The sequence below is a fragment of the Panthera uncia genome, chromosome D4 (genome assembly GCF_023721935.1).
Source record: "Panthera uncia isolate 11264 chromosome D4, Puncia_PCG_1.0, whole genome shotgun sequence".
Classification (NCBI taxonomy): Eukaryota; Metazoa; Chordata; class Mammalia; order Carnivora; family Felidae; genus Panthera; species Panthera uncia.
Genome location: NC_064807.1, coordinates 45,008,864 through 45,024,331, shown reverse-complemented (window position 1 = coordinate 45,024,331; position 15,468 = coordinate 45,008,864). Strand labels below are relative to the sequence as shown.

General features: G+C 40.3%; 1 protein-coding gene and 1 long non-coding RNA gene across 4 annotated transcripts in view; one reads left to right on the top strand and one right to left on the bottom strand.

Moving 5' to 3' along the window:
• Positions 1–9,717, bottom strand: part of LOC125915551 (uncharacterized) — a 97,044-nt gene extending 87,327 nt beyond the window's left edge. For both annotated transcript variants that reach the window (XR_007455712.1, XR_007455696.1), the window contains exon 1: positions 9,629–9,717. This is a non-coding gene — a long non-coding RNA (uncharacterized LOC125915551). The remainder of the gene's footprint in view (positions 1–9,628) is intronic.
• CDKN2B (cyclin dependent kinase inhibitor 2B) overlaps positions 9,366–15,468 on the top strand; it is a 45,085-nt gene continuing 38,982 nt past the window's right edge. Inside the window, exons 1-2 of one of the 2 annotated variants that reach the window (XM_049621258.1) lie at positions 9,366–9,904; positions 12,135–14,010. In XM_049621258.1, coding sequence (XP_049477215.1) covers positions 9,749–9,904; positions 12,135–12,395 — 417 coding nt within the window. In that variant the 5' untranslated portion in view covers positions 9,366–9,748 and the 3' untranslated portion in view covers positions 12,396–14,010. Of the gene's footprint in view, positions 9,905–12,134; positions 14,011–15,468 lie in introns of those variants that run through there. The other variant, XM_049621105.1, reaches the window with a different exon arrangement.

The following is a 15,468-nucleotide window of genomic DNA, read 5'->3' as shown; positions in this document are numbered from 1 at the left end:
CTGGAATGGGCCTTGCCTAATTCTCTTTAGCTATTTGTGCATGTGAAATAGAAGCAAAGACTGCTCAAAAGTGAAAATCTTTTCAGGTAGTGTGGTAGATGGAAAATCTGGAGAGAATCAGTAAGACAGTATAAAGCATGAATGTTATTTCTTTATGCTCTATGTTTTTAATTCTGCAGGTACCTGCAGGAAAAACCATCTTCACATCAAAGTCAGTGAGAGGTACTGATAGATCAGTGCTATAAATTGCCTCCAAAGGAAAAGACAGAGAACATGAGTATACAAAGCCTATAAAAGAATCAAGACATTGCCACAAGTAGAAATGGAATGTATAGCACTGAATCAACTCCATGGGGATTCAATAACACCAACAGCCGAACCTTTGTTAGGTAACTCCTACATATGCACTAGGTAGCCTACATATGGAGCTTGGCACAGAGCATCGTGGAAAGATATAAATGATAACATTTTGCAGATGCAGGACTTTTATTTTGTGTTGCTACTGATTTTAAGTTTCCAACTCCTCTGTTAATTAAAAGTATGAAAGGGGTGCCTGGGTAGCTAAGTGGGTTAAGCATGTGACTCTTGGTTTCAGCTCAAGTCATGATCTCACAGTTCATGGGTTCGAGCCCCGCGTCAGGCTCTGCAATTATAGTGCAGAGCCTGCTGAGGATCCTCTCTCTCCCTTTCTCCCTCTGTTCCTCCCCTACTCGCTCTCTATCCCTCTCTCTCTCTCAAAATAAATAAATAAACATTTAAAATTTTTTGAAGTGTGAAAGAGTAGGAGGAATGAAGGGAAAGAGAGAAGGAAGGGAAGAAAATAGGAAAATGAGAGAAAGAAAAAGTGTCTCCAATGTTAGATATCACAGTTCATCAGAACTGCAAACACTTGGGGTCCATGCACAGCAGTGATAACTTGGTTCCACTTCCACTGAATCACTTCTGGAAATGAGTCCTGAAGACTCGTGTTATATACTGCTGAATAACAGATTAACCCACTCCCCAAAAATGAGTAGCTTAAAACGCCTATGGTCAGGGCTCTGGAGATGACTTAACTGGGCCTTCTGCTTCACAATCTCCCACAAGACTGCAGGCAAGGTGTCCATGAAGGCTGGATCTCATCCAAAGGCTCACTTATGGAAGGATCTGCTTCCCAACTAACACATGGGATTGTTGGCACGATTCATTTCCTTGAGGGATGTTGAACTGAGGGCTTCAGTTCCCTGCTGTCCTCGGGTCTTCTCTCCTAGGGCAGGAGAGCCTCCCTCCTATGGCAGCTCACTTCATCAAAATCAGTGAGAGAGAGAGAGAGAGAGACAGACAGAGAGAGACAGAGACTTCTAGCAAGACAGAAGTCACAATCTTTTGCAAACTAAGCAAGGAAGTGACACCCCTCTAAGTTGCCATATTATATTAGTTAGAGAGCAATTTCACAAGTGGAGGGGATTACACAAGACACGAATGCTAGAAGGGAAGATAATCAGGGGCTATCTTAGAGGCTGCCTGCCACAGCTTGGCAATCTACTCCCCTTTCCTTTGTTTACGAATTTTTTTCTGTCTCATCTCTATTCAGATTACCACAAAACTCCAAAACAGTCAGGTCTAAAAGGATAAAAGTTTATTTTGATTCTAAATTTGCATTCCTTGGAAGAGTTGGTAGTACAGAAGCAGTAGGTTGATGAGGAGAAAGCACGAGTACCAGGCCCAGTTCCGGAAATATACTGGCTATAAGATTTTATCCATGAATCTGATTTTCTGACTTGTTCATCTTTGAAATGGGCACAATTACGTTTTCTCTGCTCATCTCGCATAATGATTATGAGGACCAAGAAATATCCTGTGTGTAAGTGTTTTCCAAAACACAGTAACGTAGGGCAAGAGGTACTTCCCATGACTATAGGTGGTATATGGACTGGAGGTGGAACTTTTTTAAGGTATTTGTTTTTAGAGTGCATTAGAAAAATACAACTCGCACAGCGAATCCATGATTTTATAGCTAATGTTGTTTAAATGGGACTTCAATAAAGTTGGAAAAAAGGCGAGTCAATTTGAAGAAAACTATTAAGAAAATAATGATAGATGGTCTAAGAATGGGGCAAACATTATGAAGGTGATATACAAATAACTGCATAAAATGTAAAATGCTCCACAAATGCATCCAATCTTGTGCATTGACTCATGCTCCATGATTCTGGTTTAAGAAGGAAACTAGACACATTCTTTACTGCCAGCAGAGTAAGCCTAAATACAATGGTGAAAGAGATGACCACATGAAAATCCAATCCCAAGTGCTTTGCCTACAAAGAATCCTTCCCATGTTATTAATAAAACATTTATATCATTTGTTCCCTGATGCATTCTCTTTCCTAGCAATGTATTAATAATAATTCGAGCTTATTAGGAGCTTACTGTATGCTAATAATTCGAGCTTATTAGGAGCTTACTGTATGCTAACATCTATATATATACATTGTATACATATAATGTGTATATATATAATGTGTATATATATATATAATTCCAATTAATACTTCTCCTATGAGGAAGGTTGTGTTATAGCTTATATTTAAGGAAACTGAAGCCTAAAGAGGTTAAATAACTTGGCCAAAATCACTCAGCTGGAAAGTTAACAGAGCTAGAATTTAAACTCAGTTTTACCTAACTCCAAAGCCCATGTTAATGTTACTCCGCCAGTAAAGTTTAAAAGGACTGAACTTCTCACTATGCCCATACTTCACCCTTTTCTACTTCTTACACTTTTACATTTGTGCATTGCAATATTTTTTTCTGGAGCATGGGAAAATACGTCCACACCAGAGCATTCAAAACAAGGTCAGAGAATGAGTCACCTTGTGCCAAACACCCAGACACTAAACACACACTAAACAGAATAAGAGAACCAACCACCTACCGGCCCAAACTCTCACCCCACTCATTCCCAGGGGCAGAGGAGCAAACAAAAAGATAAGGAAGGGCTCCTTCCCAGGCAGAGATGTGTCACTCACCACTTCCGGTATGACCTCCCAGCCAAGGACAATGCTATACACAAAGAAGAAGCGCATGGACTCTAAACGCCCAGTGAGCTGTTTAACTGCACAGTCTGTCCTCAAAAGAAGACAATACCTCACTTTTGCTTTTTTCCAAATGACATGTAAGTTTTGGCTGAAACCATGTATTCCAGGTGATGAGGGTAACTGAAATGTTTAATTCTCTTTCAAGAAGAGCTTTGAGCTTTATATCTTTAGATCTAGAAAAATAGACTTAAAAAATCTATTTTGAGAAAACTGATTGCTAGGATTATAGCTCACTAAGCAGTAAGTATGATTCAATAGAATTGAAGAGAGTGAAATGGTCCCATATAGGAAATATTACTTTCTATACTCAGACTATCTACTATCCATGTTGTAACAAAAAGCAACTTTTTGCTCATTTGAATCATGGAATATTAACATTACAATGCATTTATATTGATTATGTTTTTCCTAACTCTTTAATTTGTTTTGAAACTTTCATTTCAACACTGCCTAGGTTTGTAACCACATTAAATACAACTTGAGACTAGGGTGTCAACACTAAAATCCTAAAGCTGTCATCATAATGATACTAAATTTTGGCTTATGATAATCTTTCTAAACTTTCATTTCAACTATGCCTTGGTTTATAACCATATCTAGCTTTTCAGCATTGAATTATGAGTATGCATTTAGTATGGGAATGGCAAAATTAAAAATCTAAATGTAATGTGCCTTATTTTGGTACCAAAGCCTAGTTCTTGAAACTTTTATTTTAACTCTGCAAAGGTTTCTCTGAGATGAACAATCACTTTGCAATCAGTTTATGATTGTTAAGGAAATGGTTTTATCACTGATTCATTCATATAACAAAAATTATTTTAGAAGTCTCATTGTAATGTGGGTATTGATTTCTTATAAGCCAAACCTTGTATGTTTGATGATGTAGTATAAAAACATGAAGCACTCTTTTAAGCGATATGTCTATAATGTGATTAACTTTACAACAGAAATGGCCACCCATGCTACAATGTAAGAGCCATGAAGACAGGTGTCTTTTACTGTTTTGTCACTGATGTATCTTAAGGGTCTAGAAGAATGCCTGGCACATAACAGGTGTTCAATAAATATTTGCTGAGTGGCTAGCAGATGATGGAATAATCAACACAACAGGAATGATAGTTATAGTGCATTAAAATACATCAATTAAGTTCAAATCCACAAGTTTACAATAATTCAAAAATCATCAGTCACCTTTGGAAGATGCTGAAGCTCAAATCATTATTTTTAAAACTTATAAGTAAATTTGAAAATAAAGTACTCAGCCTGTCTTTCGTATATGTACCTGAGGGCAAACAGGTAGATAACAAAGAAAGCTTTCTCTTTACAGAAATTTTTCAGCTAGTAAATGAAAAAGGGATGGTAGAATTAGAATGCCACCATTTTGCAAGCCCTAAGGAAATAATATATTATAGAAATAATTATCAATGGCTGCTATAATCATAGACAAAGAAGCAGATTATATGCCTTTGGGTAGAAGTTTATAATACTTATAAAGTATTTTTGCCAAAATATCAAACCTGAATCACATCCAGACTCTAGAGCTAAATAATAAATTACAAAAAATACAGGTGACAGAGAAAAATGTTAAATGCCACCATGAAGAAGCATTCTGCAAAGTTCAGACTACAGAAAACTACAGAACTAGCAATCCAATTCCTGCAACAAATAAATTGAAAAGAATAAAAGGAATAAAGAAGTGAATCTACAGATTAAAAGAGACACAAGTTGGGGTGCCCGACTGGCTCAGTCAGTAATTTAGAGCATGAGACTTTTGATCTCTAGGTTGTGAGTTTGACCCCATGTTGGGTGTAGAGATTATTTAAAAATAAAATCTTGGGGTTCCTGGGTGGCTCAGTCAGTTAAGCATCCAACCCTTAATTTCACCTCAGGTCATGATGTCACTATTCAAGAGATCATGAGATCAAGCCCTGCATCAGGGTCTGCACTGACAGCACAGAACCTGCTTGGGATTCTCTCTCTCTCTCTCTCTCTCTCTCTGCCCTTCCCACCCCCTCTCAAAATAAATAAATAAACATTTTAAAAAATAAAATAATTAAGAAATAAATAAAAAATAAACAGAGATAAAAGAGACTGGTATCAATATCAACAAACTTCAATGTGTTGATATTATTTTCATCCTTATTCAAATAAATAAATTATTAACAAAAATGATATGTGTAAAAACTGGGAAAGATTCCATTATGGACTGAATTGTGTCTCTCCAAAATTCACATGTTAAATCTTTAACCCCCACTATCTCAGACTGTGACTATACTGGAAGATAGGGCATTTAAAGAAGTGATTAAGTTAAAATGAGACTTTTGGGGTAGGTTCTAATCCAATCTGACTGGTGTCTTTATAAGAAGAGGGAATTTGGATACACAAGAGATTACCAGGAGCTTACATGCACACAGGATGACTATGTGAAAAGGCAGCAGGAATGTGACCACCTGCAAGGCAAGGAGACAGGCCTCAGGAGAAACCAAAACTGTGAGAAAATAAATTTCTATTGTTTAAGCCAACTAGTCTGTGGTACTTTTCTATGGGAGCCTTGGAAAATTCATACAGATGCTAAAATATCCACTGTTCAATAAAAGTTAAGAAATATATATGGGAATATAGAAAGAGATACGCTATGAATCCTGAAACATACATCTCAACTGATGAAATGGAGAGAATCAAGCCTCCTGATGGGAGGTGGGTCATATATAGTTTGAAAAAGTCCCCAAAATGATTTTGAATTCCCTTCTCTCTCCACTTAGAAACCATGGATCCAACCATATGCAAAGTTATGTCATTATCTCTCTTGGTCATTCAACCGATTCTATTCACACCTTCATAGTGAGTTCATATACAGTTTCACCAACTAGAATATAAACATTATCACTAGACATTTGCATTATTTATTATATTGAAACTGATTCTATTTATTCATTCCCTTCTATTTACCTCCGAAATTCTATGTCAGTTTACCATTTACTTCCTCTCTTTTCTCACTTATAAACTATCCCCTATTAAATGGCATAGCTGTGACAATTCTAAGTTTCAGCTGCCCACTATGTTCCCATCCACTTCATCTCTTAAATGTGTTTAAAGCATTAACAATAGGTTGTGTTTCATCCTAGAGACAGCTGGGTTTCAGGGAGAGGTAAAATGTTTCATTATCTCACCCTATTGTCCAAGACAAATGTGCTATTGTATTACGTGTGAAATGTCATCTTTGAAGTCTATTAAGGGTGTGCTGTGAGGTGAACCATCTGGAAAACACAATGTAGACTGGAAAATAATTATAATCCAGTTAATTGCATTTTTCCCCAGTTAAGCCTACCATGACAGCTGCTAAAAACACTATGTAGTGTTATGGATAGAGGCACTGAAGCCACACAGGTCAGACCCTACCTCCAAAAATGCTTAGCTAGTATGCAAGTTACTTTCTCTGAATCTTTGGTCTTGTCTGTAAAATTGAGAAACTAATGCATTTTGCATAGGAGTGTTACAAGAGTTAAATGAAATAATGCTTGTAAAGCACTTGGAACAGGGTAGACATTGAGGTGTGATCTCTCTTCTTTTAAATATAGAGGATGTTTAATGTTCTTTACATAGAGAATATTAGATAATCCAGTAGTATTTGGAAACCAGATCGAGCAGTTCATTGTAAAGATGTTTCGTAAAGAAGCTCATTGAGTTTCCATGTGGCTTTCTTTGAATTTCAGGAGAGAAAAAGGGTTTGAAAGATAATGTGTGAAGCTTTCTCAGCAATTCTCAGTCTGGAGTGGGTTAGGACCACCCACACACGCTTACTAGGAAAGCGCTGTCCGTGGTGCTAGCAATCGTATGTAACGCGGGCAACATTTCCCCCGCCCAAATTCTTTTCCTGTCAACTTACGTGGTGAATCTCTCACATTAGCTGCCTCGCTGAAGATTCTTACTCATTCCGCTAACTGGCTTTTTCCCTATCTTGCCACTCTTTATCTATGTCCCCTACAACTAAAAACAATTTTCTCCAATCTCTTTATCAACTCCAAATAATTTTTATTTTTGGCCACTTTGGCCATGCTTACCACTTAAGAAGGTGGCTCAAAAATTGGTTCATGCTATCTCTTTCTACCTTTTTTGTTGAGTTTCAGAGAAACCCAAAGCTCAAAGCTAGAACACAAGAAACAATTAATGATGCATTCTCTAAAGGCTCTTCATCTGGCAACGCCTCTAAGAAATCTCCTGCATCTCCATCTTGAGTCAAGTTCCCCCCTTCTAACTCCCAAAATATCCTATAGGTACATCCACAGTAAATTTATCACATTAAATTGAAACTCTCTATTAGTTTTGAGTGCCACCAGAGAGACTTTCTTAAAATCTAGCACCCATATCTTACTCAGTTGTGGACTCCTAGAATATAGGACATCCTGGAGCTAAATTTTGTTGAACTAATTTAATTACTGGACCCATTAGAAGAAATATCTGAACAACACTCCTTTAAAAGCAACCTGCCTTGTTACCTTTCGCTGTGCACTAAATTTCAGGGTAGCCAGGCTATTCTGATGAAGATACTATGATGAAGATATTCTGATAAAGACATTTGCTACCGCATCCACCTATATGAGTCTGATGACTCAGCCCCTCAGAGTGACTACCAAAAAACTCTGACTTCCCACTGTCCATATTTCCTCTTCCCTCTCCCATTCTACCTACATATCTGCAATCCCCAGTACACTGTGGGTGGGGACTGGCCCCAAAGACTGGAGAAAAAAAAAGCTCATCTATTCTTTTCATCCAGAAATAGACTTCTATTCCTCTGGCCAGACCAAGGAATGGAGCCACCATCAACAAATAAAAGGAATTTTCTTTTTCAGGTAAGTGTGGAGGTTCAAATAAGAGGAAAAGATAGGAAAATTAAGAAACTGAAAACTAAGAAATGGAGGTTGGATAAGAGAGAGAAAAAATAGTTATTAATGCTGCCTTCCTTCCCTTCCCTATCCAGGTGGATTTCGACTCTGTCTCAATCAGTAGATCTCTATCCCTAACCACCACTTCCATGGGCTCCCCTAACTTTAAAGAGCTCTTCTTTAGTCTACAACGGACTGGGGGGAAGGGAGTCCAAGCTAAGGCATGCTAGAAGAAACATGTGAAACAAACTCATTTGTGAGTAAGCAAGCAATTGCCTTCCCTTAAAAACTGCCTTCCTCTGCACTATGAACCAATAAATGATCTTGTAAATGAGAACTGTTCCATGTTAAGAGAAGCTCAGTGTAATGTGGTTCCTCACCAAAACTTTCAGACAACAGATACATAACTTGTGGTTCTCTTCCTATTTCAATCAAACATCAGCTGTAATTTCTTAAATCTTCAGAGCAATGCATATGTTAATTCAAACTCACCTAGGAAGATTGGGAAGAAAAGAAAAGCAACTGGCCTTTAAATCTTCAGAAGAGGATTTAATGACAGGTTCAGCCTGTTTAATGACAGGCCCAGCACCACACCCCTGTTTTATTATGTTTCATTATTACTGCATAAATTTCCTTTATTACTCAGGATAAATAAAAATCAAATACTTGCGAAGTGGGTTTAAATAGGTAAGCGTGCAAACAAAAATAATACTGTTCAAATATCATGAAACTGGAATTTCAGATTCTTAAAATATATATTTATATTTTTTAAATGTCTCACGTGCACCAGTTTGCCATTGTCAATCTCAAACTAGGTTTGTTTTTTGGAGCTGTGTGTGTATCTATTATTCAAAGATGAAAAGAATAAAAATCACATTCAAAACAGGATTCTCAGGATTTTTCACTGTAACTGATTTTTGACCGATTCAAATAGGAAGACACACCCAAAAGAAAATTGCTAAGGTTGATGCAAGATGAAAAGCTAGTGAAGTTCAAGTACTGCCTGGGGGTGAATTTAACCTGCATGACAGGTGCAAAGCTGTCACTTTCAGAAATCTTGGGAGAGACAGAGTTATTTTAAATGCCTTTCTCTCAGCCAGCCATTCAATTATACAAGGAAGGACTAACGTCCCCAAAGTGAAAGCAGCTGGCACGGGACTGAGGAATAGAAATCCTCTGCTCCGCCTGCTGGAGGAAGGGGATTAGGAGCTGAGTGCATGGATTCAACTTTTCCAAACCTTAGTTAAGGCCTTGCAGGACACTCGGCGAGCAGGACAACAGGCTCTGCGCGCTTGGTGTCTGGCGCATGCGTCCCAGCAGAGTCTGGGCTGGCTTCCCAGCACCGCCCCCCTCCCGCGCCCCGCCCCTACCTCGTCGGCTGTAACGTCATCCGAGGGCCGGGCCTCGCAGCCTGCAAAGTGGGGACTTGCCCGGCCCGGCCAGACGGACAGGGGGCGGGGCCTAAGGGGGTGGGGAATACCCTGTCCGGCCGCCCAGCTGGAAACGGACTCATTCCCTTGCAGGCTCTCTACCTAGCCGGACCATTGCGACCAAGCGAGGCGCTTTTTCCCGGGAGCGAGCTGGGAAAAGCCCGGTTTTGCCACGAGTGGCTCGGCCATTGCACGGGCCGCCTAAGCCACAGGAGGACGGTGAAAGAGAGCTGAAGCTAACCTGAGCTCTCCCACGTAGGGGTGAGCGCGCCAGGGCGAGGTGGGGAAGAAGGGAGGAGTGTGGCGAAGCTCACAGCCAGTGGTGGATTATCCGGGCCAGTCTGCGTCTGTGGACTGCGAAATGCGCGAGGAGGACAAGGGCATGCTCCGTGGTGGCGGCGACGGCGCGGGCCTGGCCAACGCCTCCGCGCGGGGGCAAGTGGACACTGTGCAGCAGCTCTTGGAAGCCGGTGCGGATCCCAACGGAGTCAACCGCTTCGGGAGGCGCCCAATCCAGGTAGCTGGGGCCCTGGGGCCTCGCCGGCAGGGGGCGCAGGAGTGCAGGGGAGCGGCCTCCGTGGGACGCGACTGGGACCGAGATCTTCACCGACGTCCCTTTTTCTCTCTTCCTGGAGGTGTGGAGCCTAGGTGTAAAACAGGTTCTCCCGCCCCAAAGATCCTAAAGAACGGGAGTGGAAAAAAACATTACTTCAGTTTGGTTTTCTTTTTAGTGGTGGAAAAAATGTCAATAATCTCTCTTCCGTCTCATGATCACAGATAAAACGGATAGATTCAATTGGGAAGAAAAGGAGAGGTTATTTGGGGAGAAAAACTTTTGTCTTGTCTGTCTTTAAACAAATATCTATCAACTTTCAATGATAATTAAATTACAAGTTACACAGTCCGGATTAAATTTGAGGAATCATGCAGAATCACATTACATGAAAAAATTCACCGTGAACTTATAGGTTGTGATATAAAATTCTTTGTATTTTTTCCTCATAGAGGCAAACTGAATACAAAGAGATGAGCCAGGATTCCTCGATCAAAGTATTTAATTCCTTTTATGTTAGAAGAGTCTCTTGAATATTACATAAGAAAAAAATGCTTTTATGGATTTTTGCTTAATTATCATACAAAATGATTGGATTACAAAAGCATGCTTATAGCAACTGTTAGGTCCTTTTTAAATGGCAGAGGTTCTACATGAATAATTAGCCTCTTCATTGATAAAGTTCTTTTGTTCAATATGTTTATTAATCTCGCTTTAATGAGTACATATGTATTTTTTCATTCCTTTAAAATCCAGTATCTTGTGCTTTATTGTTGACTATAATGGTCACAATTAGTATTCATCTCAATGTCACATTCTAGAACCAAACTATTATTAAGGAGTCTTGTTAACTGTATAGATTTTTAAAGAAAATATGTGTCCATTCCTTTTGCCTTCTTGGAAAAGTGTTCTAAGAAGCAGCAAAAATCTGGTAGTTCTTAGACTTCAAATAATATTAATAATTGTAAAAAGATTTTAATTATAGTTTTAATTCACCATTTCCTGAGATAACAAAAAACCTTTTTTCCCTCTATGTATGAAATACCTTACATTAATAGTGATAATGATAACATCTCATGGTTTTTAAGGGAGTAAATGGATGCTTCTAATATTCATGAAACAAAAAAGTAGTATGCTATCTTTCAGTTACATGGTACATTTCAAAATACATGAACTGGCAAGAACAAGTAACTCCGTTTTGGATATTTAATTATCAAAAACTTTTATTGTTAATTACAAGAAAGTAAATGCTTGCATAATGTACATATACACAAATGGCTGCTACAGGATTACTGCTCTAAAACATCTTTTTTCTAAGTTATGCATTGTTCTGATTTGACTAACATCCAAGCTCTTTTTTATATAGCAAATTATTTACCATCTAACATTATAAAATCCTATTACATTATAAAATCCTGTACAATGTAAATACAGTGTTTATTTTACATGCTTATGTTACATTAAATATATTACCCTTTAAACTTTATCCCTTACCTGTAACATTAACTTAAAAATATTAAAACTGGTAAATCATTTGTTAAAAAAAAACTTGTTTTCATCATCTTATTTTCTTTTTCCCCTCTATCTCCAATTTGACCCAAATTATCAGACCATATTCAGTTTATGACAACAGACATGCAGGCCAGTGAAAAGTAAAAACTCTGACAAGGGATTTACTATGAGAACTAAACAACCTATTTCTCCTCTAAAGCATGACTCTAACTCTTAAAAATATCAGCTGACTGCCTAATAAATATTTGTAGAGGTGGATTATGGCTGAGGTAGGAAAGACATCAAGGGAAATAATTTAAGACTTTAAAGGCTTTTAAACTTAACTCTGCCCATAAATCATTTAACAAACTAGATTCCCATGTTCCAACGAAAATCAAGATTTTTTCTTTTTCTGTACGAGGATTAGTGCTTTATTATCAGCTCTTTCTTGTCTCCCCTTGTTTGGAGCATGAAATGGAACTCAAGCAGGGCTGAGTAAAGTGTAAAACGGGACAGGGGGGTGGGGGGCGGTGAGTGCATCAGCCAATGAAGCGTAACCAAACGGTCTCGAGGCTCCTAGCCCCTTTGCGTTAGTGAGAAACTTCATGAATAGGTATTTCTTTGAAATGGTTCTACCTCTGGTGGCCAGGCCTGCGTGTCGCTGCTCCCGCTGCCGCCCTGACCACTCTGCTCTCTCCGGCAGGTCATGATGATGGGCAGCGCCCGCGTGGCCGAGCTGCTGCTGCTCCACGGCGCGGACCCCAACTGCGCGGATCCCGCCACCCTCACCCGACCTGTGCACGACGCCGCCCGGGAGGGGTTCCTGGACACGCTGGTGGTGCTGCACCGAGCCGGGGCGCGGCTGGATGTGCGCGATGCCTGGGGCCGCCTGCCCGTGGACCTGGCTGAGGAGCGGGGCCACCGCGACATAGTCCGGTACCTGCGCGCAGCCGCGGGAGATTGATGGCCGGTCCAGCCAGCCGCCCACCAGGACATTTCTTTTCTCCCCTGTGCCCCACGCCCAACTTAGTTCAAGGAAGGCTACGAACGTGGAGCGGCGCAAAGCCTGAAAGCCTTCCAGGAGCCTTGACTCACCGTGGGGGAGGAAAAGCAGACCGTGAATAAAAATTTTTTTTTCCTTTTTCTTTTTCTCTGGATCCAGTCCTCACGCTCACCGTGAAGCAAGCGGACTTCCCAGAGAGATTTAGGAGCTGAACGTGAAGCCCCCTGGTGTTGTTGACTTTTCAGGCTTTTCTGGCAAAAAAGTGGCCTGTAGGGTCTCTAATGATCCGAGGTGCCTGCGAAACTTCACAAGAAAGACGCTGGTGGCAAGAGGGGCGGGCGGCGGCCACTGGCATGTGAGTGGGGGGCGGGTGATCCGTTCGCCCCTCTGACCTTAAGGGAGCGCCCCGGAAGCCCCTACTGTAAGGCGTTGGGCCCCCGGAGGCTGGAGGGGAAACCGGAAGGCCGAGGAGACGGAGGACGACGAGGAGGACCGCAGACCTGGGCGCCACCAGGTGCCCAAGGCTTTCCACGGTGTGTGTTGCGCTACAAAGCACTCACCTGCGAAGCGCTGCTTCCCGGAAGCCCCGCAGACGCGCCGAGCTCCACCGCCAGGGACCGGAGGACGGGAGAGCGCGGGGAATTCTTCCACAGGTTCGAAAATCCCTGAGCCAAGATGACTCAGAACGGCTCTCTGTAGCCTGCCGTGTGTTCCTCAGAGGAGGGGAGACTTCTTCGGGAGTTCCAGAAGTCAGCGATCCGGATGAAGTGGTGGATTGCAGGGAGGGCAACCGCCTCCATTAACCATTTGCTTCATCTGTGTACGACGGGATACACCCCCCCCCCCGGAAGTCGGAAAAGATTTGGAGATGTTTTGAACTTTCGGGGTGTTCTTAACGGGGAGGCTTTAAGGAAGAAAGTAACTCCTTGGTAAAGAAGTGAAGAACTGCAGCTTTTAAATGAAGCCTTGGCACGCTGCCAAAGCCTAGACCCATTTATCCATAACCTATTTATTTAAGTTTTCTGACCGGTTCCTTTACTAGAGTGTCTCAGGGGGTCAAACTATGAAATATTCCAAATGTCTTTTAGAAAACCGATGCACCCACCCAGTAAATTATTACGGGGTATTTTCCAGAGGGCTGCTGAAAGAGTAAACTGGGTATCAAACTGTTGAAAATGTATGATGATGGCTCACGGAATGTCTTAATATCCGCTGAACAAACTAAAGGGGCACTGCTTTGGGGATTTAATTTCCAGTGCTGCTTGATTCATTACAGCATTGGAACAACTGATACTTCAATACTTTAATAAAGAAAAAAAAAAGCAATAGATTGGACTCCACGTCTGGCTAATTTGTTTTAAAAATGTATGATCATGGATTTACCACTAACTCCTGAGAAATGTTAAAGACTCAAAGATGGTCATTTCTCTCACTCTTTGTAATGATTATTGATAAATGATACCAACAACAATTCATTAAAAAAAAAAAAACCTGCTACCCATACTAGGAAAAGATTTATACATGGTGTGTGTGTATGAGAGAAAAAGAGACAGGAAAAAAAACTAACTTGGGAGACCAAAGGAAGGGGTTTCTTTGAACTGACTAAAAAATCTTTACTTCCCCATCAATTCTTTATGCCTCAAATGAATATATTACTGGGGAAAGGTAGTTGAGAATCAGAGCATTTCTTACTGGAAATGATATGTAAGCACTTATCGACACATAACTTAGGCCAGACATGCTTTAAAATACATTTGTGAATTTAATACTTAAACCTGAGAGATAGGTACCGTTTCCCAGAGGAGAACAAGACAGAGAAATATGGATTATTTTTATAATAGGGTATAATTTTTCCAATGTTCAAGACATTGCCACTCTACCAAAAGAAAAGTAGAATTAGTGATCTGAAAAAGAACAGAAATCATCAAAAGAAGCACTTCTATGGACTGGCTTCTGAAGAAAACGCAAAAGTCAGTGCCATCTAAAATACAAAAGGTCTGGGGCTCCCAGCTGGCTCAGTTGGTTAAAGCATGTGACTCTTAATCTAGAGGTCCTGAATTCGAGCCCCACACTGTAGGGATTACTTAAGTGCAGAGATTAGTTAAGTAATTAAATAAATATCTTAAAAATACAAGAGATCTGCTTTCATGTATATGTCAGCAGCTAATCATAACCAAATTCTGACATACAGTACTTACTAAGTTTTCATTACTAACAACCTATTGAGTTCTTTTGTGAAAACCTGAATAATTTTTGGCTTGGTATAATTTCATAGTGTCCAATTACTAAGCTACAAGTAGATATGGACATGGAGATCATAGATGACAGAACGTATGTAAGAAAATAAAATTTTTGTTTAAAATTTGTTCAATGTTTATTGTTGAGAGAGGGAGACAGAGTGCAAGCTGGGGAGGGGCAAAGAGAGAGGGAGACACAGAATCTGGAGCAGGCTCCAGGCTCTGAGCTGTCAGCACAGAGCCTAACGCAGGGCTGGAACTCACAAACTGTGAGATCATGAACTGAGCCGAAAATCAGGTGCTTAACCAACTGAGCTACCCAGGCACCCCTAAAATTTTAATTTTAAAAATTAGTTGGAGCAAGAACAGTTTTTCACAAAACTTTCCATGATCTTTTCCTGTTCTATTTATAATGCCAGGGAAGCAGGAGAGGATGAAGGAAAGAGAAGTTAGGGCCTGACTGGAAAATAGAAGACCAGGGTCCCAGTATTGGTTCTTCAACTACATGATGTACTGAGTCATATAACTTTGATGAGCCTCAATTTCCCTCATCTTTAAAAGGTGGGAATTGGACCAGATTACTCCTAAGTTCCCTACCATCACTAAAGTTTTACCCTTTATGAATTTGTCTCACACCTGACTGTAGTGGTGTCTTATATTTTATTAGTAATAATTGTGCCATAGTATGAATCCAGGAGGGATTATGTAGAATAGAGAGGAACAACATGTTTTAAAATCCTGGAGCCCTGGGAAGGAAAAAAATCTTTATAAGCACCACCTCCACCAGTTAGTTGAAA